General features: G+C 33.7%; 3 protein-coding genes and 1 pseudogene across 5 annotated transcripts; 2 read left to right on the top strand and 2 right to left on the bottom strand.

The window, feature by feature from the left end:
- Positions 1-4,019: 4,019 nt before the first annotated feature.
- Positions 4,020-5,493, bottom strand: LOC125203585 (transcription factor CYCLOIDEA-like). Of its 2 annotated transcripts, none has more exons than XM_048101965.2 (2): positions 4,301-5,493; positions 4,020-4,229 (listed from the first exon to the last, which is right to left on the bottom strand). In XM_048101965.2, exons 1-2 carry the CDS (start codon positions 5,173-5,175, stop codon positions 4,214-4,216), a joined length of 891 nt encoding a protein of 296 aa, XP_047957922.1. In that variant the 5' UTR covers positions 5,176-5,493; the 3' UTR covers positions 4,020-4,213. The 2 variants fall into 2 exon arrangements, with proteins under 2 accessions (XP_047957922.1, XP_088918034.1); XM_089061908.1 differs by having other exon boundaries at positions 4,020-4,226.
- Positions 5,494-13,752: 8,259 nt separating this feature from the next.
- On the bottom strand, positions 13,753-14,206 carry LOC125203452 (small polypeptide DEVIL 4 pseudogene; annotated as a pseudogene).
- A 3,676-nt stretch (positions 14,207-17,882) lies between these two features.
- LOC125206846 (protein FAR1-RELATED SEQUENCE 5-like) lies at positions 17,883-20,440 on the top strand. The gene is made up of 4 exons (XM_089061616.1): positions 17,883-19,946; positions 20,019-20,126; positions 20,200-20,282; positions 20,383-20,440. The coding sequence occupies exons 1-4, from the start codon at positions 18,237-18,239 to the stop codon at positions 20,438-20,440; spliced, it is 1,959 nt and encodes a 652-aa protein (XP_088917742.1). The 5' UTR covers positions 17,883-18,236.
- Positions 20,441-24,041: 3,601 nt separating this feature from the next.
- LOC125203712 (UPF0496 protein 1-like) lies at positions 24,042-26,395 on the top strand. Of its 2 annotated transcripts, XM_048102131.2 has the most exons (2): positions 24,042-25,377; positions 25,622-26,395. In XM_048102131.2, exons 1-2 carry the CDS (start codon positions 24,063-24,065, stop codon positions 25,627-25,629), a joined length of 1,323 nt encoding a protein of 440 aa, XP_047958088.1. In that variant the 5' UTR covers positions 24,042-24,062; the 3' UTR covers positions 25,630-26,395. The 2 variants fall into 2 exon arrangements, with proteins under 2 accessions (XP_047958088.1, XP_088916664.1); XM_089060538.1 differs by having other exon boundaries at positions 24,045-26,395.
- Positions 26,396-26,541: the final 146 nt, after the last annotated feature.

The following is a 26,541-nucleotide window of genomic DNA, read 5'->3' as shown; positions in this document are numbered from 1 at the left end:
AAAAAGAAAATAAATAATATTGCTGACATGAAGATAGATGAAAGGGAATTATATTCTGTTAGTAAATTCTAAAAATAAGGAAAGTGGCCTACGTGTGATTTAATCGCTCACAATCGCCCATATTCATTATGCTGCAGATCTTTTCTCCTACTGTATAATACTATAATGTAATAACAAAGCAATTCCAAACATATTGTTTGTTGCTACTCCTTTTTTTTTAGTTTATAAGTACCACTACTATATTTCTTTCTTATTGAGTGCCTCAACTGATGTTACTAAATAGTTGAGTTTAATTTACAAGGTACTAGTATCTTTAATATTTACACCGATAATTTTGTTGTTATGTTGGAATCTGATTATTATTGTAGATATTACTGGTTGGTGTTTTATTGTTAGTACTGTATTTTTCCAAGATATATGAATATTAAGGACAATTAAGGTATATCACTATATGATCAAGACGAAGATCAATTAATATAGTTATCATGAACAAGTACTCTCTTTTAGTAATTCATTTGTTCAAAAGTTCGACATTCTCATAGTTGATCGTAAAATATCCAAAATTTAAACAATGTACTAGTAACTATTATCAGTTTCTAATTGTATGTTTAACATTATAATACTCATTATTTTCTTGACCCGAAACAATGTTCTTGCATCCGTCAATGTCTTTAATATCATTACAAAATAGAAATATTTTTTGTTGTTTAAATTTTATTTTAAAATTAATTTTAAAGAATTATAAAGCTTTTAGTTAATTTCGTAATAGTACTACTCTAAATGTGACAAATGACATAATATTTGAATTTTTTTTTTCACATCAATTTGATTAAGATTAAAAAAAAGATCTTGTCAGTCCTCCAGCTCTTACTTATAATCAACCCTATCTTATTTCTCCAGACCTAAACCAAAAAAAACTTGTTTAGCACATCTGTTGTCACCCAAAATTAGATATATAGGCTGTATATATGGGACCTTATGGCAAGTGTAATTGATTTGATTTAATCATACTATATCAATATAGGTGTTTTTGAATTCTGAGCCCCCAATTTCTCAACAACTACACTCGCCAGTTATCATCGAGCTACTAGACTGATGTGATTGAAACTATTTTATAAATTATCGGAAAATTATTAAACCTCACTTCATTCATGTTTTCTGAATATTTTCGAACTCTCTATTGCTAGCTATGTGGAAGAGGATGTACAGCTAGTGAATTCCAATAATACTGATATGAGGTTACTCTCATATACTAAGAAATTAAATTAAACGAAGATGACAAGCAGAATTTGCAAGATTTTATGGAGACAATATCATATCTTTTCACTCACCTATCACTCTTTCTAGCAAACAGTGGATTTCCTGGTACAAATATCACCAGTACTACCATACCCTATATGCCTGCAAAATTTGATCAAGAAAATCACCAAATATATATTGGTCAAACTTTTTTACACTTGGCTCCATGTTACGACCAAGGTTGTAATAATTCTACCCAGCTAAGGAATAAACAAATTATATAGATTGTCATTCCACAATTGAATACCTAGCTACTTACTATCAATTTTTATTCATATCTAGCCTTTTTTTTCCTATTTTTCCAACTCTTTTTTGGGTTCTCGAAACTCCTTAGTCTCTTCTTAAAATGCTTGATCGATACTGGTGGAAAATTTACTGTAACTATTGCAAACAAATTAAGGTTGTCAAAAATGAGGGCAATCTAATCATTAAAAACCTTTTTTTGGAGTGATACATTTACACATTTGTAGGTTCTATTTGCTTTCATTCATCTATCTTTTTCCACATTAAATATTAATCATTCTTGCAATTGCATATTTATTAGTTCCCAGTCATCCTTGATCAATTACAGAAACCACTTCCTTTTATATACAAGAAATGAGCAATGAAGGAGGCTTTTTTTTCATCTGAGGTAAGTGAATCTGACAGTACAACCATATTTATGAAGATTTTATATACAGGTGCAAATTTTGAGGCTTTGCTTCTTGATTTTTTGTTGCAATTGATATTGATCTTTATCATCATTCATAAAAGTGAACCTTAACAATTAATTCTTCTGAGATCATCCATATGTACAACCTGAGACAAGTCATATATATAACCATGAAAGTCAGTTGAAATAAGGCATCAAGATGAAGCTGGTGATATTTATTTTTGTTGAGACATATTAACTGCAAACTTCTTTATTGCTATTCCCCCAATAAAAAAGAGGTAACAACAAATTTGACAATTTGGAAAAGATATTTTTAACTCAACCACTCACCACTACTGATGCATATATGGACATAATTCTCCCACTAACTCATTAATGCTATCACCATATACATCACAATATATCATCTTTTTCATTATTCTCACAGTAAAATTCCAAACTGGAGCTTCAGAATTTGCTAGCTGTTGTTCACATGATATGTTTTTTCTCAAGAGTAAATGTTGAAGAATAAGTGTTTGACAGCAATAGTTTGAGCTTTCTCATTTTCCTATAGCGATAGATGTCTTTAAATGTTGTAGCTGCTAAATTAAGCAGGTATAGTTATTGTTTGGAATACTATAAGATTAATAAATATGCATTTCTTATACTAACATTTAATAAATCCATCTTTTCATTAAAATATTGTGGGGTCATTAAAGCTTGTATAGAATGAAAAGTAACTGCCAAACTTTAACAAACATTCAATTCTGCATGTGAATATAAATGAAATCATGATTTTGCTGCTATTCCACCCCACATGTTTAGAAAAGATTCATTTAATAAAGTTATAGAATTGTTTTTCTTTTATTTCGAGATATAAAAATCTATTGAAGTTAGCATTAGGTGTGCAGTGAAATAGGTCACTTGACCTAATGTGGGTGTTGAGTTTTTTCACAAAGAAAGGACTTCAACAAACAATTTTTTTTGGGATTTCAAACTGGTAAAATCATTTCTAGTTCACATAACTTACATAAATATGTTAATGCAACAGTCTGCAGAATGTAACAAAAGTTCAAACACAACAAGGCTAGCTCATAGCCTTAATTTATTACAGAAAAGATGTATGCTGCTAGCTACTACTGCAGATGAAATTATATTTTCTTAAGAAATGTGGTTGTAAAGAAGATTCTCCTATAAATTAACATCTTCCCAGCATGAGGAAAAAAACTCAATGAATTTGGATGAGATTAAAATCAAACAAAGATTTTTGGAGGTCTAGAGATAAGCTATCATGTTGCAAACTTACACGAAACAGGGTTTAGGAATCTGTATATTGGCTCTTCCGGCTCTTCGTAAGTGACAAAAAATGTAGTAATGCAATAGTAATCTAAGGTGAAGTGGTAAGTGTGCTTCCCATCACAAAGAACTACTTAGTTAAGAAACAAGAATAAGAAACTCACTTTGATTCTGTAATGATTTTGAAAACTTAGCTGAAAATCCTACTATTGTGTATTTTGTACTAGTTAGAGTGAAGATGGAAAGGTAGGAAAAATGAGTATAGACATACACATTTTCCCCTCTTAAGATTCAAGCTATCAGAAAGTTGAAATGATTCTAATTAAGGAGTTTCTAGCTAGCCAATAAATTCACCCCCCAATCTTGAATGAATAGATGGGTTTCTAGCTGCAACAAAATGGGGAATTAGAAGGTGTAGCTAGGTCAAAATCAGCCAAGGTTCTTAACTTGCAAATAATAACCAGAAGGTTTTACATTCTTAATAATCTGACATGACAAATACATTAGAATCTGTTATCATGGTCTCTTTTAAACTGATAAATATCTGCTTTTCTGTTAAGCTTGATTTGAAGTGTGTAACTTGATGTGCCATTTTGATCATCATCTGCTCCAGTTCTCTTAAATTAACATGTTCAGGAAAATATTGGTTAAGAATTCACATCGAATTCAGACACATCTTGATGAAGACAGCTCCAATATTGAACATGGACTGCTGAGTTTAACCTATGTCCATGGGTTCTATGCAAAAGGTTACTCATAACAAAGTAAATTTGCATTCAAAGCTAGACATTAATTCGACAATCAATTGATAAATAGTTTATATACTTGGGAATTAAGTTCAGAGACAAAAGATATTACATCAATTGAGGTTTCAGATATTGGAAAATTGCTCAAAACCAAAAACTTACACTACTTGTTTAAACACAATATGAGCAACATTAGTAGTCCTGTGGATTCCCAAAGAGTTTCTTCTTCTTCTTCTTCTTACTATATGTTTGAGCTGCTGCAAATCGAAAATCAACATCATTAATTCTTAATCTAATTAAGACAACAAAATATGCACATGATTCATACCTATTGAAGAACTTGTGCTGATCAAAAGAGTTGGATTGCGAGGAGAGCCCAAAAACATCCCAATTCTCATTAGCAGACGATGGGATCATGCTATAGTTTGAACTCAAACCAATATTTTGCTGAAACCCCAAAATGGAAGAAGGGTTCTTGTTCTTGCGTTTGATCACAGGCGGTTCTTGAATTAGGTCATGCCTCGCCCCTTCACCGAAGTGATAAACCGGGTCTCGAAAACCAGCAGTGGCCCTGCCGGAGAGCTGCAAAAACCCCAGCTGATTGCATTCAAACGATGGAGGGTTGAGATCAGAACCGAGCTGCTTGATGCACATCTTCTCCAGCGTCCTCTCCCTCGCCCTCGCCCTCGCCTTGGCCCTCGCCTCCCTCGCGGCCTTATCCTTGTCCCTCCTGCTGGAATCCCCTCCTCCTCCGTGTTGCTGATCAGAGGAGGCCACCATCTCACATGCAGAGGGAGAGGAGTAGTCGCTCTTGTTGCTGTTGCTGGTCTGCACCAGCTCCTTGATGGCTGCTTTGGACTTGGTGAGAAGCCAATCAAGGGTTTTGCTGGGCTTGTCGAAGCCCAGCATCTCCTGGAGATCGAAGAACTTCCTCGCAATGCCGATGGAGAGGCGGACTCTCCGGTCCCTCGGCCCCTGCGCCGTGTGTATCTTGCTGTGCCGGTCCTTCTTCGCCGCCTGCTTCCTCACCGGGGCAGCGCCCGAGCCCTCTCCGTTGTAGGCCTCGGGAGCGGCCAAGTAGAGCCCCGAGAAGGCGGCTGCTGCTTCCGGGTGGAGATATTGGTGGTGGTGGTGGTGGTGGAGGAGGATTTCCACGCCGGAGTCGAGGTCGGCGGGGGGGAGGTAAGTGTTTCTTCCCAACATGGTGGTGAGGAGTTGTGGAGGTGTTGGGAGCCCTAGCTAGTGGTAATTATGGAGTGATGGAGGAGAGGAAACCCTCATATTTGAAGAATGAAGCATTTATTTCAGCGATCAAGCTCTGCACTTTTCCGAAACGGAGGCTCATGAACCGGAGAGGAAAGGGATGTTCGCACAGGGTAATGCCTTTGTTTAGCAGATCTGTTTATTGGGGTTAGAAAAGACTTGTCTCTTTCTTTTTAATTCATCATGCCAAGGCCCCATTCATGGAGATGATTAGGGATTTCCACACTTCATTTGCAATAATTATACAGAGTTAGTATATTTGCTGATACAGACCCTACTGTTTGATTTGTAGGGAATGAGATGCAATGGCAAATACTACTTGAATTTATTGGACTAATCATAACCACGCTTGTATCAAACCTAAAAATTTGACTAAGCCTTTATGAGTGTCACATTTTTGAATTGGTAGAGATTTTGTGATTAATTAATTTTAAAATTTAAATTTTTAAAAATTAGGGCCGTGAGGTTTTTGTAGGGGTGGGTGACCATTGCATGTGTGGGGAGCCAAGAAAAGCTGTGTGGTGATTTAAAAAACAAGTATTTTGGAGTCTAAAACCGTACCTTTGTCTATAACTCTACGCAATCGACAAAATTTTCTTCATTTCTTGTGCTTTAAGAAGGGCCCCATTTATCTCGTGTCCGGTTGAGCACATATTGCTCTGAAAAAAAAAAAAAAAGTGAAAAAAAAGATGAGGAAAAATCACCATTTCCGGCATGGCTCAAAGCAATCTAGGGGACCTCTTCACCCTTTTTGTGCAACTGGGAAAGGTGCCTTTCAATTTCTTCTCATTGATCAGTGGGAATTTCAATAGTAGTAGATCTGGAAACCCTATTTATTGAAAGAGGAAATTGGAAGCCCTAATGTTGAGCTACAAGGGTTTGTGTCTTGTTTGTTTGTTCTCCTTGGGTAAAAAAAAATCAACTACTGCTCGTCAAGTGGAGGAGTTTTTTATCTTTTACTCATAAATATTAGTGTGCAAGTGAAACTGCTTCAGAAGCTTCAAGTGCAGTTGGAGAGGAAAGCCATGGCAATTGAGTAAGTAGAAAAGGACACTCTCTCTCATCCTCTCTCTCTCTATCTATCTATCTCAATTGTGGATGTGTTTAGTTCTGTATATATTCTTGATGCTAGTGCAGAAAAGGAAACCCTAATACAGTGAAACTGGAGATATTTGAGAAAAAAAATGAAGTTTTCTTGTAATTAATTAAATTAACTTTTTTTCAAGAACATAATCAAGAAAAAGAAGTTAATCTTTTATTAATGCGCCAAAGCTATCTTGAGTTGATTCAGTCTCTATGGGACTTGATGTCTTGCAAAAAGTGTACTTGTTAATGTTTTTATATTGAGTCTATTCTTAATTTTTTTTAATTCTAATAGAAGTTGGTATGCTCAATACATAAGTATTTTTATGATAAGGGTTCTATGACAATTATTCAAATTTTAGCTGCATGGTGATTTATGAAAATTAATAGTTTCCTTTTCTCCAGTTTGCTAGTACAGTTTTATTGAAACTACTGTAGTATTTACTCATATGCAAGTGAAGTACAAATTTAATCATTATTGATTTGGGAATACGAAATGTAAGACAATCTTATTGCTCTACTAATTTACACACATCCAACCCCATGGGCTGGATAATTAATAAACACTGTCTAATTAGTTAGGAGGTCAGTACTATCTTTTGGACATTTGTGAAAAAATAAATACGTACTTATACTAGCAAGATGTATAGAAGTACAGTATCTGTTTACATGTGATCAGATGCCTGAAAAATGTGATGAAATATTGAATTGATATAGTTTGGTTAAATGTGATAAACATATCATTTCACAAAATAAACTCTTGGACACACCTTTTAGTTAATTAGTAGGAAAAAAGTACCATACATTTGTGCCGTGGAACAGAATCATGATATAATTATCATTAAACTTTGGAAATTTTGTCGAAGAATGTGATGAAATTATTAGAGTATTAATCAGATAATGAAGGGACAAAAAACTAATCTTAGTATATAGGTATAGGCCTTACTTTTGCCGGTGTACCTTTAATTTAAGCTAGGGCCACTTTCTATACACAGCTCAAGTGCTATTAACTAGGGCAAAACCCATTAAGGGGGTAAATTTTTATTTAATGTTACTGAATTATGTAATCTATAGTATTAATTTTAAAACTAATATCCCATCCATTTTAGTTCTCTGGTCAACTTTAACATAAGTTGCAGTTGAAATAGCACATCAACCGCCACATATCTCATATTGTAAAGGTGAGTTTGTTGTAGTTTTTAAATTAATGTTATGTACATATAAATATAAAATAAGAAATTCTATAAAAAAGATGAAATATCAAACAATTGCAATCATCAATAAAATGAAATTCAAATTACCGTATTCAATTTTAAATTCCTAACGTCCAATTTGATACAATTAAATTAAGCAATATATATTTTTCAGTATCTTAGAAATTAGAGAGGGTAGGTTAGTAAACTCTAATTAAGCATGGTGCTAACAAGAAAATAGACAAACGTTTTCATTATTTTGAAGAAATATATACGGAGTATTTGATTCGATTGGCAATCAGGCCACAACAAGTCCCTTTCACTAACTTTTATCCATTTTTACTGTGTAAGAGACATGATTTAACGTGAATGCATGCGGCGGTAGAAGTTTTTATTTTAAAAAGAAGCATAATATAATCGCACCAAATGGTGCAAAATTATTGTCGTCACATCATAATATTTGTAATTTATTCTGCTCACTGAACACGGACACCAAATATTAATTGTCCTGAATTTTTAGTTAATCACAGAGAACCACAGTCTTAATTCTTTATTACAGATTTGATTATGTCATCAATAACATAACACCGGATAGAAAAATATAAAAAAAAATAGCAAGATGATAAAATATAGAGAATGCCGTACAACACAAGATTCAAATGAATATTCCAACCACATAAGGCAGAAGACACAATATGGACAAACATGATTTAATATTTCAAAAGAAGATATAACAAAAATGGACATATACATATCCTTCAATTGAAATTATAAGTATTGATTAATGATCGCATAAAGATTGATGTAACAGATTATGTTGGTTATGTATATATCATTCAAAAAAAATGAAAAATGGTGGAATCATTGTCTTTTAATAATGTATTTTATGCATGCCATTGTCTTTTATAAAAAAATCTACAGTTGCATATTGGAATAATCTGTGCATTTGTGCTGACAATTTTGAAGATATATATAGTATTTTTTTTTATTAAGTTGAAGCTAGTTAAGAATGTTTCACTAGTAGTGCTAGTAGCTTGGGAGGGTAATAATAGACTAATAGCATGTGATTTATTTGGGTAGGGTTTGGGTATTATACAAACAAATTTAGATAGCGGATACTTGTATTTTATACTTATTCATTAATTATACATTTAAGTAAAAAGAGAATAGAAAATAATTGGAGTCTTAGCTTATTAGTAAAGTAACAATTTCATCATTTTATGCTTTTTATAATTTACATGTACATAGACCGTACGGATTCAAATTATTGGGACGGATGGAACTAATTAGCGGAGCCAGATATTCTATACTGGGACCCAAAACATTTCACAATTTTCTTGATAATATTTTCCTTAAAATCAAAACATAATTTAAACTCAAACTTACAAATTTCTGAAGTCCTATTTCTATAATAGTTTTTTATACTACTTATTGATCTAAAGAGTAGAAAGAAATTACAGTATGACCTTGCTGATTCAGTTCCATCTGGAGATATAACTCTAAATTTTCTAATCTAGCTTATTAATCGCATATTTTAAAGATTAAATTTAAAATATTAATTACCAAAATATCCTTAATTGTTTTCGAAATTTTTGGGTCTCATGTACAAGTTTGTTTGTGAAAACTAATTAATTAGTATTTAGCCCATTTCGAAATTTTGTCCAATATTAAAATATTTTGGGCCCAATTAGAAATATCCTCAATTCTCTAAAAAGGGTCAAAGGAGCTCAGTACACGAGAACAGTATTTAGCCCATTTCCAAATTCTGCATGGTATTTCTAGGAAACTTAAAATAAGATCTTGAGTAGTAAATAATGAAGTGATAAAAATTCTCAAATATTTATTGACTAAAAACAACGACGTATACCTTGTGCTTATATCTGTTTTGTTAAAAGGAGTAATACACAAATTACTTCTGATTTTACCGACTAAATACATAGGTTTATTTTAACGGAAAATTATACATAGTTTTACACTTTTACTATACGGTATTTCTGTATATACGATATTAATATCCTTCTAACATTTTATTTGTGACTAAAGAGTTTAATCCGTTTTAAAAAAAAAAAGAGTTTAACCCGTATTATAGATTTTTTCTGAATTTCAAATAAAAACATATTTCAAAATTCATAACTGCTTGAACGATGGGCCTAATTTTTTTTAAATAGTAACATGCTTGTTAGAAAACTACTCCATAATAAAGTGATTTATCAATAATTGTTCTCTGTTATGTTATCCTGTGAAAATTTGAACCCTAACTTATTGGATGGAGGAGAAAAGTCAGGGTCGCAATTCAGCAAGAAGATTAAGAATTTAAAATTAGCTAGTACACGTATAGGATATGTGAAAAAAGTAAGTTTCATATGAAAATCACATCTTTGAAAACTTAATTGGTGGGCCTAACTTTTGTGTAGTGTTTATAGAAAATTAGCCTCACCCATAAATATATCCTTATTTACTTGAGTGTCTTCAGCACATAAAATTAAAAGCATTTAATTAGATCTACTCCACTTCTTATACTTTTAGCAATGTTTTTCTTATAATATTCATTTCAAAATGAAAGTCAACATTGTTTTTGTAGATCAATTGTACCATAAAATTGAAATCTGCATTTTATTGACTTTATTTATAGGCGGTCTATTCTTGCTCCTCCGAATATGTAAACTTTAAAAAATGGTAAATACACAATATGCATATGGAAATGTTTAAAATTTTCAAATAATTGAAATACGGAATGAAAAATAAAGTGAAACATCACATCAAATACGCACGAAAAGTGTGAATGTCGACTCATCTCATTCTGTCATCCCCGCACGCTTTAGAAAGTGGGGCAATAATTCTACTATATCAATGAAAACGAATTTATGAGCATGTACTATATTACAAGATCATTTTACTGTTTTTACGCATACGAACAATTTTGGCCTCAATAATTTGTACCGGTTTTATTATGACTGCAATCACCACTTTGTGCATATATTTCTTAATTAAGTACTACTAAAAATCTACATGTTTCAAAGTTTAAAAAGATTACTATACAAGCCAGATCAAAACGGTGCCGTTAATTTAAAACAAAAAAATAGCAATTCAGAAGTATAGGGATGTTACCGGTCCGCAATCATGTACATGAGCCCACGGCCCACGGCCCACACCTCAGAGAAGGGCTTGAATGCAGAAATGATTTTGAATTTAAATCTTTTTTAAAATATATCATGCATAATTGAATAACTGTCCTTCCACACTTTTTCAACACCATAAATAAATTACTGTATATTTCCATAGAAATAAAGTTTTGGAAAAAGAATAGAGCATAGTTCAAAGAACAGTCTCAAACCATGATTAATTGACACTAGCATTTTAATTACTATTTGATGTAATATTTATATTTATTTATTTCAATATTTAAAATTAGTTAAATTAATCTACCAAGGAATGAAAGCCAATGTATTAATAGTTTTGAGTTAGGCTGATATTATATTATTTTACACGAATATTGCTTAGATTTGTATAGGAAATTTGGAACCGATTGCGGGCACCACTTGTCCTAGATTCAGGCAACAAAATTAAGTTACATATATAGGAACAAAAGAAAGGGAATTAAATAATTAAATAGATTAAAATGGGATGAAATTGATTATGTTTGATGGCTGATGAGTGGAGCTAAAAGGCAATAATACAAAATATTAGGGAGCAAAAACAAAGATAGAGTTGATCAAGTAACGACATTTAATAGTCCTTTCATGGGGAGCAAACCCACATGCTATTTTATCCTTCAACTCCTCTTTTCAAAAAAGGAGGTACCATTAAATTCTATACATGAGAGTACATTCATATTTTAATTTTTTCGTCTTACTATATGTATTTATTAGAAAATTTTGACTTTCATTTTGTCCGTCTTTTCGATTTAAGCTTTTGTTAATTAGTACTATCACTTATAATTCACATTCTATAATTTTTTCACTCGCTTTTACATACATTAATTTTTTCATTCTTACATATCTTAAATCTATGTTAAGTCAAAATTGGATATTTAGTCCTGCAGAAAGTTAAAAAAAAAAAAAAGAAATAGAGAAATCGGATACATGCAATGAGATGAGACAAACAAAAGATTTTTTTTTGAATGATACACTTTGCTTGTTTTTACGATATTCATCGGTTCCATAGTAATTGGATTTACACTTTGCCTCCTAAAATATCTCATATGTGGGACGATCCTCTCATTTGTGCACTTCATTAAATTTATATGTTTGGTTTAAAAAAAAAACAAACTGAAAGTGGGAGGTCTAGGCTAGTCTAAGAAATAAAAAAAAGTCATCAGTTTTCAAGATTTGGTATATATATACTCTAGTAGATTATAGTCACAATTAATTTAAGTTTTAAATAAAGAAAAAATATAAAAAAGAGAAATAAATTTAGTTCACGTGCATTTCCTTGTAATAGGAGTATACGCGAAGAGGAATTGATGTCTCTGTTCACGAAAAAAGGTGTATATATTTTCTAAAGGAAAATTCATTTATGGCAACGGAACAACAAATAATAAATTTCTATAAAATGTTATACTAGTATATATAGTAATTTTAGTTGGAGTCAAATATGGTTAATTGTGATTGATTCGCCTGCAAATAGTAACATATCGCCACGTTTCATTGGGTAGGTGAGAATTTCTCATTTGGGAGTAGTAGTAATTTTATTTACTTCCATCTTGAAATAAAATGAGAGAATATAATGTTGAACGATAAAATTACCAATACTGAACCATTAATAATACTAGTGCTAAAAAGCTCATTCTTTCATAAATACATAGTCAAACTTATTTAGGTTGTCCTAATTTAATAGCCCCATGGCTATATAATGAATTCTTTGGTGTGACTTTCTCAGACTCTTATGTACGAGTCAAGATTAAGAGTATTTTGTAATTATACATATTAATAGAAGGATAAATAAATTATAAAAATCCATTTTTACATAAACTCTTGTGGCGCCCACTTTCAGTTGATGATAAGAATAATTATTGTGGTATGCTAGTAGGAGTATTAACTAGGCAAATGGAGTAGGTATAGACAGTTCAATTGAGCTTATAAGTTATAACTTCCGACTTATGTGAGTCACCAAAAAATTGTGACTCATATATTTATATATAAGTATTTATAGTGCAAAATGATTGTTAAGTCAAACGGAACAATCCCAAAAAATGCATTTAATCAAAAATTACAAAGAAAAGGGTACTGAACTAAATGACTGGGGCGCTGCAGTTTTTCTAGCCCCTACTAACCTTTCTTATCTTCATTAATTTTGTCATTTAATTCTGCGATTGCAGAATTTTGTTTTTGGTTGATTCTGATTGTCAGTCATATTTCCTTTTGAACTGTCTTCCCCCTTTTAAGGCAAAAACTGCATCACCTATTCAATTCTCACTCACTGCCACACATTTTTGGGTTTTTCTTATCTTTTTTTGCAATATGATTTTCAACTGGTTTTAATATTAAGCTCAACAGACTGACAAGAAATTAAGACCATGACTAATTTGGTGCAAATAATTTAAAGTATATATAGTTTTAATATCATCAAATTATATTTTTTTAAATTAGAAAGTGGAGGAGAGTGGGACAAAGGAATGCCATTAAAACTAGGAGACTTCTGTCTCATGAAATTTTACTTTTACCTTTGGAATTTTAATAAATGGTTTACTATAAATATGCACGTGGTGGTTGAGAGGCTAATTCTTCGGCGTGATATTGTATAGTGGAGTATTAACTTTTGATGGAATAAAAATATAGTAGTAGTAGTAGTAGTAGTAGTAGTAGTAGTAGTAGTAGTAGTAGTATTTATATTGGTCACACTTTGGAGTGAATTATAAGACTGAAAATTTTTACGAACCAAGGGATCATATTATAATATGGAAATGCATGATAAATTTGTTGAAAATGGTACTAGTAGTTTATAATTAAAAGGTGTCAATTTGTGGTATGGGAGCAAATTTCCCAATCATATTATACTCTCAGCCAAAAGAGCCATCATTACTATGTTGAAATTTATGTCATAATTGTTTATCTTAATTAATAATGCAACCTCCAATTATTACATACGCGATGCTATTCGAATTTATCTAATTTGTTGCTAGAAAATAAACTTAAAAACAATATGCAATAGTGCCAAACTGCTCACTAGCTACCATAATCATCATCATATGAGAAATGATAGTACTACACTACTAAAATACGAAAAAAATACCATGCACAAATGGAAAAAGACTCATGATCTCACTAATGAGGGAAAATGATGGTAGGATAGATATTTACAGTAAATAGAGGATAAAATGACAGTAAAATTAAGGCCAAGAAAGAAACTAACTGAGAGCAAAATCCTTTCCTGGGGATGGATACATTCATACATACACAATAATTCACTAAACCTAATTAATTTAGAAAAAAAATTCAGTCATGCCAGCAAAGAAGCATAACTACACATCTCCTCATTATGTAGAGCCTTCCTCTCTGTTCCTTCATGAATCTTCCCAATTTCTTGCTTGACAATCGCTTCTTCGACGACTCGTCCCTCATTTTCATCTCCATTTAAGTTGAATCTGCTTCAACAACAAGAAAATTTTGATTTCAAGAAAAAGAAGAATTTCTTGCTAGGTGATTCTCTCTCAAGAATGATGAGAATTGAGAAGTGGTTTGAGTTTGAAATGAGGGGGCAGAAGGGGGTTCTTATAATGGCCCATTTTCTGGTTGCCACGTTGCATCATTAATGCAGGCATCATCCTCCTACATAGTTGCTTGGCCCCAATACATTATAATTTATAACCTATCATATTTTTGAGTTTGCTTTAATTTTTTTTGTCATACTATATTTTCCACACAGTTATATGTTTACTGAATTTTCAATAGACCAGTCGAAACGTTACATGATCGAATCTACCAAGATTTTTTACATAAATTTGTACTCCCCATTCATACATAGGAGAATTGTTATCTTCTTTTATTTGATTTAAATTTTTTTATTATTATTATGGAAATTGGTACGAATTTTGTTGCAATAAAGGATGGTAGTTGTAGTTGATCAGTGAGTCAGTCAAACATTACAGCAGAAGTGATACTTTCACACAGCTGAAGTGGTGAAGTGATTATTTTAATGCGCAGTTTCACAGTGAGATTCCTTAATAGGGACAGTAAAGGGACATTTGATAAAATCTAAACTCTTAAATAAAGCTTAATTCAAAAACATTAATGGTGTTACAGAAATTGGCATCTTTAATTCCAACCAGGGTTGAATTGTTTACAAGCATTGCTCTTGGAATTTGAGGCAGTGCTAAACATGTTTTGCTTAGTGTTTCACCATGCCTTAAGAATTATATACCTACAATAGTCCCATTTTTTTTCTTAATAATTATACTATGTGTAACATTAAATTATGTATATAGTGTAAATCTGACAAAATTGAAAGATCTTGGAAGATTGCACACGAGTGTTTTCACAGAAGAAAATATCCAAGTTGAGGACAAGAGAAGAGAGTGTATGATTAGGAGTGGGGTCTAAAATAGAAAATAAAATAAAATAAAATGAAGGGGACAGTAGAGGATCAAAATACACTCAAGAATGCCTAGAAATTCAAACAGTGGACCAGCAGGTTTATATGGTCCATTGCTAATTCATGAATGTGTAGCAAATTAATTTAAGTATTGTTTGCACTAAGACAGCCCTGCGCGATACAAGGAAGAGATGCTGTCACGTGACAGCCACATGACTGGACATTGCCCATTATTATCATCTCTTTTTATTAGCTAGTGGTAAAATGAGTATTTGAATGAAAGCTTATTGGTTCGAATTCATTAAACCTCTACTAATTAATCACATGCGGTTCATGAACATTATTTGCTTGATTTTTCAAATATGATGCGAAATAGGTTTTGAAAAGTTATTTCTAGTGAGTAACAAATTACAAAATTATATATGCTTCCACGTTTAATTTTCACTTAATAATTTGGGATAACTACATGGACTAATGAGTTCTCTTTCGTATCGTGAGTTCCCTTAAATTGGTAGTAGTATTTGATTTAACAGTAAAAAGTTATGTTTTACGTGGATAAATTATGTGTCATATAAAAAGGTCGACTTCATAAAATTAAATGCAGCTAAAAACGACGATTATGTGTCAGCCAAGTCAGTCTCAATATCTCACTCAAATTAAGAATTAATATTGCTGTCACAACTACAAAAGTTGTTAACATTAATTTAATTTGTGTGTCTATTTGAAGGAACTATAAACGTTTAATCATAATGCAAATTTGGTACTAGCATTCGTACAAAGTCTTACTTTAACTTTAAATTTAAATTGACTCTTCCAAGCCCCTGAGGCCTCAAGGTTTCTTGGAATTTTATTAAGTTGGATAAGCTATAGGAATTATAATTGACCCTCAACAATAAAAAAAAGTTAGTAAACCATATTTAATAGGAAATTAGGCGTATTAATTATTGGAAGAAGATCTTTGTTTTGATTTCTACTCCAAGACAGCTCCGAAATTCACAGTTAAATTAGCGCATGTGAGTGAATGAAATGGGGGCTGTTAATTTGTTAATTAAGAAAGGGATTAGTCATGAAATCCTCATTGGATTTCGGGGTGTCTGAGAATCCGAAATTTCGATTTTGTTGTCCAATTTTGTTCATTCACCTCTAATATTCCAAAATTTTAATTGGTAAAGATTCATCCTTCTCTATTAATTATTTGCGGAGATGAAGGTACAGATGAATAGATTAAACCAAATTCTCAACTTTCTAGAACCCTAGACTATATGGTACTGTGTATGTAGCTCATATTTCAGTTTATATGTACACTCTTATACGGCTTTGAATGAGCCTCTGCCTTATGTATAAAGTAACATACAAATACAGTAAACGTATACATACATTTTGAACGATGCTAGTCATAAATACTCCTACACATTGCAAAAAAAAAATTACTACTACAACACACCATCTAACCAATCTATATACTGTCCGAATGTTAACCCCCAATGTTTAGGTTTTGAGTTAAATATTATAACCCGATAAAAATCACAATCGATTAGCTCTAATTCAAATAACTCAAAGCCACAACCTAGTAGGATTGGCCGAAGTATGTTAGGTTGACTTGATTGACAACAGTAATCCCACTAGAAATTGAGTTGGCTTCTAAGATCATCTCCAACCACCAATCTCAAACTCATTTTTTGAGTATATGTCACACCAAAAGTAATTTTACTCCAACCATTTACACCAAATTCAAAATTTACACAATTTTTGAGTTATTGTCTCACAAAAGATTTGCAGTAACACCAGATTTGGTGTTGTTTCAAAAAAAACATAAAAAATGGGTTAAGTTTGGGGGAACGGATCCCCTGCTGTGGAGAAATCACAGCAGGGGCAGCTGTGCTCAAAACGCAGCGTTTCGGAGTTGGCGAACGGCGTCGTTTTCGGTTTCACAATTTGATTCACAATTTCTTATTCAAACGGCAGCGTTTCGGAGAATTGGGGAACGACGCCGTTTTTGGTTTCACAATTTGATTGACCAGTTTCTTCCACGTTTTCATTTCACTCTAATTCCTCTCTTTCTGATTTTTTTTTCTTTACTGGAAACTAAATCAATTAAATAAAAATAAGAAATCTGATGTTACTTAGATTTGTTATAAACTAGACTAATCTGTGAAGGAGTTGCAGAATTATATTTGGTCGATTTGTATGAGGCAATGGAGTATGTATGCTTGCAAATAAAACCAAGTGTTCCAGGTAATGCATACCAAGTGCTTGAAGAAAAGACCAAGACCAAACGGCACCGTATTGCATGCTTAATTTAAAATAGTAAAAAAGTGCTATAATTTTTAATTTTCTGCACTTCCTCTCTCTTCCGAAATACGCTATTTTGAATATTTTCCTTTGCCTCATTTTTCTGGATATTAGAATATAGAAATTGAATCATTAACTTTTTCATCTTAATCTTTCCCAAAAAAAAAGGCGCGCGCGACTTTCTGCTCTCCTCTTTCTCTATGCAATTTTCTTCTCAAAGCTGCGCGACTTTTTGCTCTCCTCTTTCTCTATGCAATTTTCTTCTCAAAGCTTCTCATTGTTGATAAGCATCAGGTATTCAATTTAAATGTAAAATCATCTATACATTTTTCTATTATTAATGTTTTATGGGGATGGAGACATTCTGTAGTGAAATACTCTATTTTCTCAATATTATTTTCTTATGAACATATTATTGGTTTTGATTGTTATGGAGCTTGCTATCTAGTACAGAGGAACATAGCATTGCATATGTATTATGTGATTTCATTTTTTCCTTATATATTTTCTTTTTGTGGCTTTTACAGACTTTTGCAATAATTTGTCACCATGAACACAAGTCCAGATATTGATTTGAAGCCTAAAGTTGGTATGGAATTTGATAGCTTAGATGATGCTTGGATGTTTTGGGTTCAATACGGCGGAAAAGCTGGATTCGGAGTCAGGAAACATTATTTTAACAAATGCAAAAAAACGGGTCGAACAACATCATATAAATATGTTTGTTGTAAGGAAGGAGTGCGTCAAGAAGACAAAAGAGATTCATTGAGAAAAAATCCTTGACTTGAGACTCGAACAAATTGTAAAGTAAGATTGGGGGTGACTTATGTGAATGGTGTGTATAAAGTAAACGAGTTTATTGAAGAGCATAATCATCCTCTTCATCTCCCCGAGACAGTACATATGTTATCTTCTCAACGTCGCATTACAGAAGTTCAAGCCCATGAGATAGATTTGGCGGATGATGTTGGGCTAAATCAGAAATCGTCTTTTAATTTGATGAGTAGACAAGCTGGAGGAAGAGATGGCATTGGTTACACAATATTGGATGCTAAGAATTATCTTCGTACTAAGAGACAGAGAAGCATGGTATATGGTGAAGTCGGTTGTCTAATGAAATACTTTCAAGATCAACTATCCAAAAATCCGTCATTCTATCATGCGAACCAAATGGATATGGAAGAGCAGATAACTAATGTTTTTTGGGCAGATGCAAGAATGTTGATCGACTATGAGTACTTTGGCGATGTTGTGTCATTAGATACCACTTATTGTACTAATCGTGATAATAGACCCCTTGCCGTGTTCTCAGGTTTCAATCATCATAGAAGAGCTGTGATTTTCGGTGCATCACTTTTGTATGATGAAACAACAGCTTCATTTAAATGGTTGTTTGAAACTTTTTTGGAGGCACACAAAAACAAAAGGCCTCTGACTGTCTTTACCGATCAAGATCGAGCAATGGCAAAAGCTTTGCACGAGGTAATGCCAGATACATTTCATGGATTATGCACATGGCACTTAATGCAAAATGGAATCAAACACTTGGGAAATCTTATGAAGGAAGGATCGTGTTTCTTGACAGATTTTAAAAGGTGTATGTATGGCTTTGAGGATGAGGCCAAGTTTGAGGAGGCTTGGAGTAACTTATTGACACAGTTTAATCTCCACGACAACACGTGGTTGAAACATATGTACAACGTGAAGGAGAAATGGGCATGTTGCTATTTAAAAGCCTTCACCCTTGGTATGAGAAGCACACAACTTAGTGAAAGTGTCAATTCTACTATCAAGAATTGTACCATGCCAACCTTAAGCATTGCACAATTTTGTAAGAATTTTGAGCATGTCGTGGAGGATAAACGGTATAACGAACTAAAGTGTGATTTTGAGGCACGCCAAAAATTGCCTAGGTTGAGGTTGGAGAGTTCTCCCATGTTACAGCAACTTTCTAAGATTTATACTCCATCCGTTTTTGATCTGTTTCAGAATGAGTTCATCTTGTTTGCAGCTGCATATATAGAGCATAAAGATGAGTCAGGATCATTATTCGAATATGTCATCAAACTAATCAATCATGATGGAGAATGGAGGGTGACCTATGATCCTAATACAAAGATGATTCATTGTAGTTGCCGAAGGTTTGAGATGATAGGATTGATATGTTGTCATTCTGTGAAAGTGTTTGATGTGTTAGACGTGAAGTTGCTTTCGGAGAATTACATTCTTAAAAGATGGACAAGAGAAGCTAGAGCTGGTGTAGTGCACGACTATGTAGGCAATGAAGTTGAAGAAAATTCTAAATTGCAAAGTGCTGAGCGGTATAGGAGACTATGTCAAATGCTTATAAGGTTGGCTAATGAAGCTTCTGTTCACCAATCAACCTTCTCCTTGGTGCATGAAACGATGTCTGATCTCTATAAAAAGGTAATGGAAATGCGTTCAAAAGAAGATGACCAAGAAAATAGGAGCAATGCGAAGATTTCCCCAGTTGTTTCTCATATGATGGTATCAAAAGGATTCAAGAAAAAGGTTGGTTCAAAAGGTTCGAAACGATTGAAGAGTTGGGTAGAACTTCAATCAAAACGAAGAAAACCAAATCACAAAGCACAAGTAAGTAGAATTATTATACTGCTATAGATTCGAAAATGAGTTAGCTAATTACATATTTTGTAATAATTGTAGGTTGTTGGAGCACAAAATTCATTGCATGTTGCAAGTCCAACACTTCCAACATCTAATGCATGCCTTGAAAGGACTGGAAATTATTTAAGTTTCACTGAATTGTTAACGGTATAACTCTACTTATACTACAGCTTTTAGGTGTAATTTGTTGCAATTTATATTTTTCTATTTTTTAATGTAGGCACCATTAGATCAAACCTTATATTCTGTTGATGGAACAAATTCCAGCATAACAAGCAGAACAAGCAGCTTAAGTCCAAGATGGTACCCTCTTTTATTCTTTGTTATTAGTTGTGCCCCTCTATAAACTATATCTTTTCTTCTTAGCATGCACATGTTTAGTTGATCCAATTATTCGATGCAGCATTGAATGGAGCTCTGGAGGCATATCTAGCATCAACTATCAAGATCAAGATCATTGAAATTCATGCTTGTACTTTTTGATATAATAGATATCTCATGCATTTGAATATATATTTTGATGTAAGCATCTCTTGAAGTGCTGAATTATAATTGTTATATCTAATGTTAACTATGAATGGAGTATTAATGTTTTAAACATCTACTCTGTTTGGATTATGACGTATTAGAGAAATGGGAGAAGACTTACTTTAGAAATGAAAAATTAGAGAACTGACTTGTTTGTTCCGTGGACGTATGTATTTCGTATGCCAAACCATATTTCATATTTTATAAATGAAATTGGGAAATATATATTATTATCGAACATGGAATAATTAATTTTTACTATTATTTGTTTTTATATTATTGGCTTTGGGCAGGACTTATGAAACAGATATTGCAGGTTTCTAAATAAATCTCAAGTAAATTACTTCCCTTGGTCTTTTCTTCAAGCACTTGGTATGCATTACCTGGAACACTTGGTTTTATTTGCAAGCGTACATACTCCATTGCCTCATACAAATCGACCAAATATAATTATGCAACTCCTTCACAGATTAGTCTAGTTTATAACAAATCTAAGTAACATCAGATTTCTTATTTTTATTTAATTGATTTAGTTTCCAGTAAAAAAAAAAATCAGAAAGAGAGGAATTAGAGTGAAATGAAAACGTGGAAGAAACTGGTCAATCAAATTGTGAAACCAAAAACGGCGCCGTTCCCCAATTCTCCGAAACGCTGCCGTTTGAATAAGAAATTGTGAATCAAATTGTGAAACCGAAAACGACGCCGTTCGCCAACTCCGAAACGCTGCGTTTTGAGCACAGCTGCCCCTGCTGTGATTTCTCCACAGCAGGGGATCCGTTCCCTAAGTTTGGTATATAGTTGGAGAAAATTTCTACACCAAAATTCATTTTTGGGTATGATTGGAGATGGTCTAAAGATACAGAAGTAGGGTATGATATCTACACTTTATATTTATTTATTTTTTCATCTAAACAAATACAATTAGAATGATAAAAAATTACTTTAATTTGATATGTTTTTTTATAATAAAAAAATTTAAATTGATGGAGTTAAGTACAATACAGAAGTTTGAGTTATTTTTTGAAAAAAAATGTAATTATATTTAATTAAGTGCTACTAATATTTTCTCATTTCCATTTTTAATCTTTGGCTGATATGTATGTTTAGTCAGTAGCAGCGTATTCATGATTTTTGATATACACCCAAAATAAAAGCAAATAAAAGCCTATATACAATAAAAATATCCACAATCGTAGTACTACGTACTAGGAGTATAACGTTTCATACATTCTCTCGATCTAAAATTTATAAGCCGATTTCATTATTAGAGCATCCACAATGAATGTCTTAGTGAAAGCCCTAGTGAAAACTCTAGTGGTTGTCATATTAACATGTCCTATCTTTCTGCAAAGGTGGAGTCCTAGTGGATGCCCTATCTCTTATCCACTTTTCATTTTAATTTTAAATTATTATTTTTTAATTTTATTTTTAATTACTAAAATACCAAAATATATTATATTAAACACCACAAATGAAAAAAAAAACACTACATTACCTAATTTAAAAAAAAACTACATCATTTAGCTAAAAAAAAAACTTCATTAAAACTAAAATACTAAATTAAAAAAAAACCAAACTAGTCATCTAAATTTAACCTCTAGCTCAAATGGGCATACCGTCGTCGACACTATGGGGGTTTGGAAATTGACTCGGATCCATTGTTGAAAGTGTGGATATTGAAGATTGAGAAAAGAAAGTGAAAGGTTTAGAGGGTTGGTGTGTGAAAAGTGAAGAAAAATTGAGTATTTATAGTGGTTTAAATTAGGGTTTAAAAATAATTTAAAATTTTTATAGAAAAAACGGAAAATGGTCCTATCGGGCTCGGGCATCGGCCTGCAATGGGAGCCCGATCTCACGCCCGATGGATCAGTGAGAGATCGGTCGTGACCGAACTCTTGGTCGTCCTCGGGCATGCCCGACGCTTGCAATGGATGCCCAATCAAGCCCGAACCTGATCTCGGACGATTGGGCGTGAGATCGGACATTCATTGTGGGTGCTCTAAGAATACTATATTAAATGAATTTCGAACTGGTTACAAATTAATACAAATATCAAATGTATATTTTCACTTTGACGACACAATAGAAATTTAAAACTGAATTAAAACTTTTGGCTGAGGGTACATGCATTAACGTCAAGTAATTATATACTGTTATTGTTATTATTATAAAAAATAATTTAATAATGTTTGTAAAATAGAATTCTGGCCATTCAGTTGGTAATATAGTACTAATGACTATTGACTAGTAGGAGTATTAGTAGTTCGAGGTTGTTTCTGCATAGGAAACCTTAAAAAACCTTAAATTTTCAGAAATAAAAGCAAACGAAAGAAATCTTAATAAATACTTCCACTGTTCCATTAGAAATAAAACATAGTCATTTTTGGTCTGTTCCATTAAAAATGAAATGTTTTTAAAAATTGAAACAATACCCTCTTTACTTCTTCTTATCTCTTACTTTACTCTCTCTTCGTTAGTTTACAAAACAAAACTACATAAAATCTCGTGCCGAAAAATAAATGTTGCATATTTAATGGGACGGAGGGAGTACAAAATTAGAAGTGGAGGAAGAAGAGATCCGAGTGGAAATATAAAAAAATTAATTTCTTAGAGAGACAATAGTAGTTCTTCATCAGAAGAGGTTGATTATCTGAATATTTGCGGCCATCGATGTTTCTATTTGGACATAATTATTCTTTCATCACGATATTAAACATAGGGTCACGGTGTAATTTTTCTCTTTAATAATGGGCTAGAAGATCGGCCCAACGTCCTTTTCAACATCTTGCATTTTTCAGATTAATCGGCCCATCTGCACACCAATATTAATAAGAAGATAATCAGGCCTTCTATTTTTGAAATATTAATGAGATCAGCATCTGGGCTATTATTTTGCTCATTATTTGGATATGGTATATATATGGGCCTTCAACCAATCGAATTCAGAACTTACTTTCACTCAGTATTTAGACATTAAGATTTTTATGCACTATTAAAAGCTCAATTAAATGCACTGGTCATAGTATAATAATATAACTAAATGCACTTGGATGGACTCTAATGTTCTTCATATTTCAGGTTGCTTATATTGTGAGGACTGATATTTTCAGCTAGCAAATATATGCATCTCTTGTTAAAGTTTGACGCTGAAAAACACAATATTCGACGCATAGATTAGTTGTACTCCTATTAACAATTGTAATGTCTAACTAAAGTGTCTAATATTGATTTTACGATCATATTGATGTATTTTAGCATTGAAATGATTTATAATGAAAACATGTTTATCACTATATTTTTGCATATTTTCTACGTTATTATTGCGTTAATTTGTCAATAATACGAATTCTAGCAACTTAGAGAGTAGTATCTTGCAACTCATAGTATAATTGCACAAAATTATCTAGAAGTGCTGATAGTGTGAACGTGTAAATAGATTAAGAGCTGCGGAGGAATTAGTCTTGCATATACCAAGTCAAATAAAATTAAGATGGAATCTACTATGAAGATGATTTACATAATCGCATTTTCCGTGTTGTTTCGTTATTCAATTCTATGTTTTCCACCTTCCGTTTTCTCATCATCCATAGCAAGTCAAAAGTCCAACACTACTGTCAACTGCTCCCTCCCTCTCCCTCAATCACTAAAGAGAGAGAGAGAGTGCTGCTCCAAAAATCTCCACAAATGGGTATTCAAATCAGCCGAATCAACCGCAGCCGTAGCGATTCCCTCCGCCCGCAGCCACACCCGCCGCCGCCTCGAACCATCTCAGACCCCACCCCGAATGCTTCCTCAGCCGCCCCCGACCTCATCTCCTACGAAGCCGCCTGCCTCTCCGATCCACAACTCCGGAGCTTCGACTCCTCCGTCCAGCTCCGCACCACCCGCGCCATCAACTCCATCGCCCTCTCCCTCGACTCCCGCGCCTTCTCCCTCGATTCCCTCACCCAGGTCACCGAATGCCTCCTCGAGACCAACCAGGAAGTCGTCAAAATCATCCTCCACAACAAGCGCGACGTCTGGAAAAATCCCCAACTCTCCGATCTCGTCGACGATTACTTCGAAAACAGCCTCCTAACCCTAGATTTCTGCACCGCGCTCGACGCCTGCCTCAAGCGCGCCGGCCACATCGAGTCCATCGTCAATGTAGCCCTCCGGAAGTTCCAGGAGGAGCACTACGGCGCCTCCGAGGAGAGGAATTACGCCAGAACTCTCGAGGAATTGAGCAATTTCAGAGCGGCGGGCGATCCATTCACGGAGGAGTTTTTTAGGGCTTTCAATTCGATCCACTCGCGCCAGTCTCAGATGCTCGAGAGATTGCACGCCAAGAAGCGGAAGCTCGATCGTAAGCTGAAGTCGCTCAAGGCGTGGAGACGAGTCTCGAACGTGATATTCGTAGCAGCTTTTGCCTCAGTGCTGATATGCTCTGTGGTGGCCGCCGCCGTGTCTGCTCCTCCGGTGGTGACTGCTCTAGCGGCTGCGGCCGCCGTGCCCCTGGGCTCGATGGGGAAATGGCTGAACTCGTTGTGGAAGAACTACGAGAGGGATTTGAGGGGACAGACAGAGATACTCACCTCAATGCAGATTGGTAGCTACATAGCGCTGAATGATTTGGATAGTATAAAGAGGCTGGTGCAGAAGTTTCAGATAGTGATCGAGTCGTTGCTGGCGAATGCTGAGTTTGCGATGAGAGGGGACGAGGCGGTGGTGGTGGCGGTGGATGAGATCAGGCAGGAGGTGGATAGCTTCATCAAGACTATACAGGAGCTCCGAGACAGAGCCAACAAGTGCACGCAAGAGACGAGGATGGCCCGGACTTTGATACTGCGGAAGATCATGAATCATCCCTCGGGTTCCAGTCAAGATATTGGTATGTTTTCATGACTGAAGTAGAGAGGAATCAGCAGTCTATGTGCATTGTGAAATATACATGTCCTGATAAATGAGGGCTGGAGATAGATACCTATATATTGGCCTTATTCTTGTGAGGCATAGAGTTGTCACTTGTCACACATGTTACTAGAAAGATGACTGGATACTACATAATAGTATATATTCTAAATTATTTCATTGAATAATGACTTGGTTTTGCATTATGATTGGGCAAAGAGCAGTCTTTTGAATTCCTCAAGATCAACTGAGCTATGTAGTGTTGGAAAGTTGCAAACAAGAGAGTGGCATTTGGCAGCAAGCATGATGAGATTGTTGGAAAGTTGATCAACAAGAGAGATGGTGATCTATCTCTCTACTCAAGTTTTCTTTGATAGTTTGCTCAAATTGTGTTAAAACGAGTATCATTGATTTATTATCAAAGCATCTCCCAATATGAGAATTGGTCTTTGACTCTTTGTAGTCTCTGCTTGAGCTAAGTGTGTATCTATGATATAGGAAATAGAAGATGAAATACACATTTGGTTGTTATAGATTGCATTGCTTCTGATCACTTCTCAAAAGACTAATTTAGGAAATGGAAAAGGCAGTGACTACTTATGATAAGAGTGAAAGAGGAAAGCTATAATCTTTTTAGATGAGAAATGATGCAGTCAGACTCAGACATGCAGTATTTGCTAAATGAGAATGCTACTAGTTTCTGGTTGGACAAGAAAAGGTGAAAGAAGGAAATCAGAAAAGAATTGAGTGAGAAAATGTTGCACTGCCTAGGTTGGTATTGATTGTAGATTGCAGGGATTTATTACATTTCCTTGGAGAGATAGATCAAGAAAATGTGGTTGCTTGTAATTGGCATGATGCTATTGCTAGTAGTAGTAGTAAAAGATAGTATCTAACTCTGCTTGCTACTTCATGGATCATCTAACTTTGATCTTCTCTGCTCTTCACATGTTTCAAAAAAAAAAATTAAAAAGGAAGTTACATTTTTTTTGCAGCTATTTACATGTGTTAATTTTAATGAGGTGACACATACATGAACTAAATACTAGTAGCATTGTTTATTTATGAAATTAAAAAAGTAAAAAAGCAAAAAAAAATAAATGAAAGAAAAGTCTATCCCCCAACCCTATTAAATAATGTTCTC

The sequence above is a fragment of the Salvia hispanica genome, chromosome 6, assembly GCF_029641045.1.
Source record: "Salvia hispanica isolate PSC_SH4W2 chromosome 6, Shi_PSC_v1, whole genome shotgun sequence".
Taxonomy (NCBI): Eukaryota; Viridiplantae; Streptophyta; class Magnoliopsida; order Lamiales; family Lamiaceae; genus Salvia; species Salvia hispanica.
Note: the sequence above shows the minus strand (reverse complement) of the source record. Positions and strands in the feature narration are given on the sequence as shown.

Coding starts and splice junctions, on each gene's coding strand:
- LOC125203712 (XM_089060538.1), top strand. CDS start 24,063: ATGTTTTCCACCTTCCGTTTTCTCATCATCCATAGCAAGTCAAAAGTC.
- LOC125206846 (XM_089061616.1), top strand. CDS start 18,237: ATGTTATCTTCTCAACGTCGCATTACAGAAGTTCAAGCCCATGAGATA. Junction 20,127..20,199: donor GTTTCACTGAATTGTTAACG/GTATAACTCTAC, acceptor TTTTTAATGTAG/GCACCATTAGATCAAACCTT. Junction 20,283..20,382: donor AGCAGCTTAAGTCCAAGATG/GTACCCTCTTTT, acceptor TATTCGATGCAG/CATTGAATGGAGCTCTGGAG.
- LOC125203585 (XM_048101965.2), bottom strand. CDS start 5,175: ATGTTGGGAAGAAACACTTACCTCCCCCCCGCCGACCTCGACTCCGGC.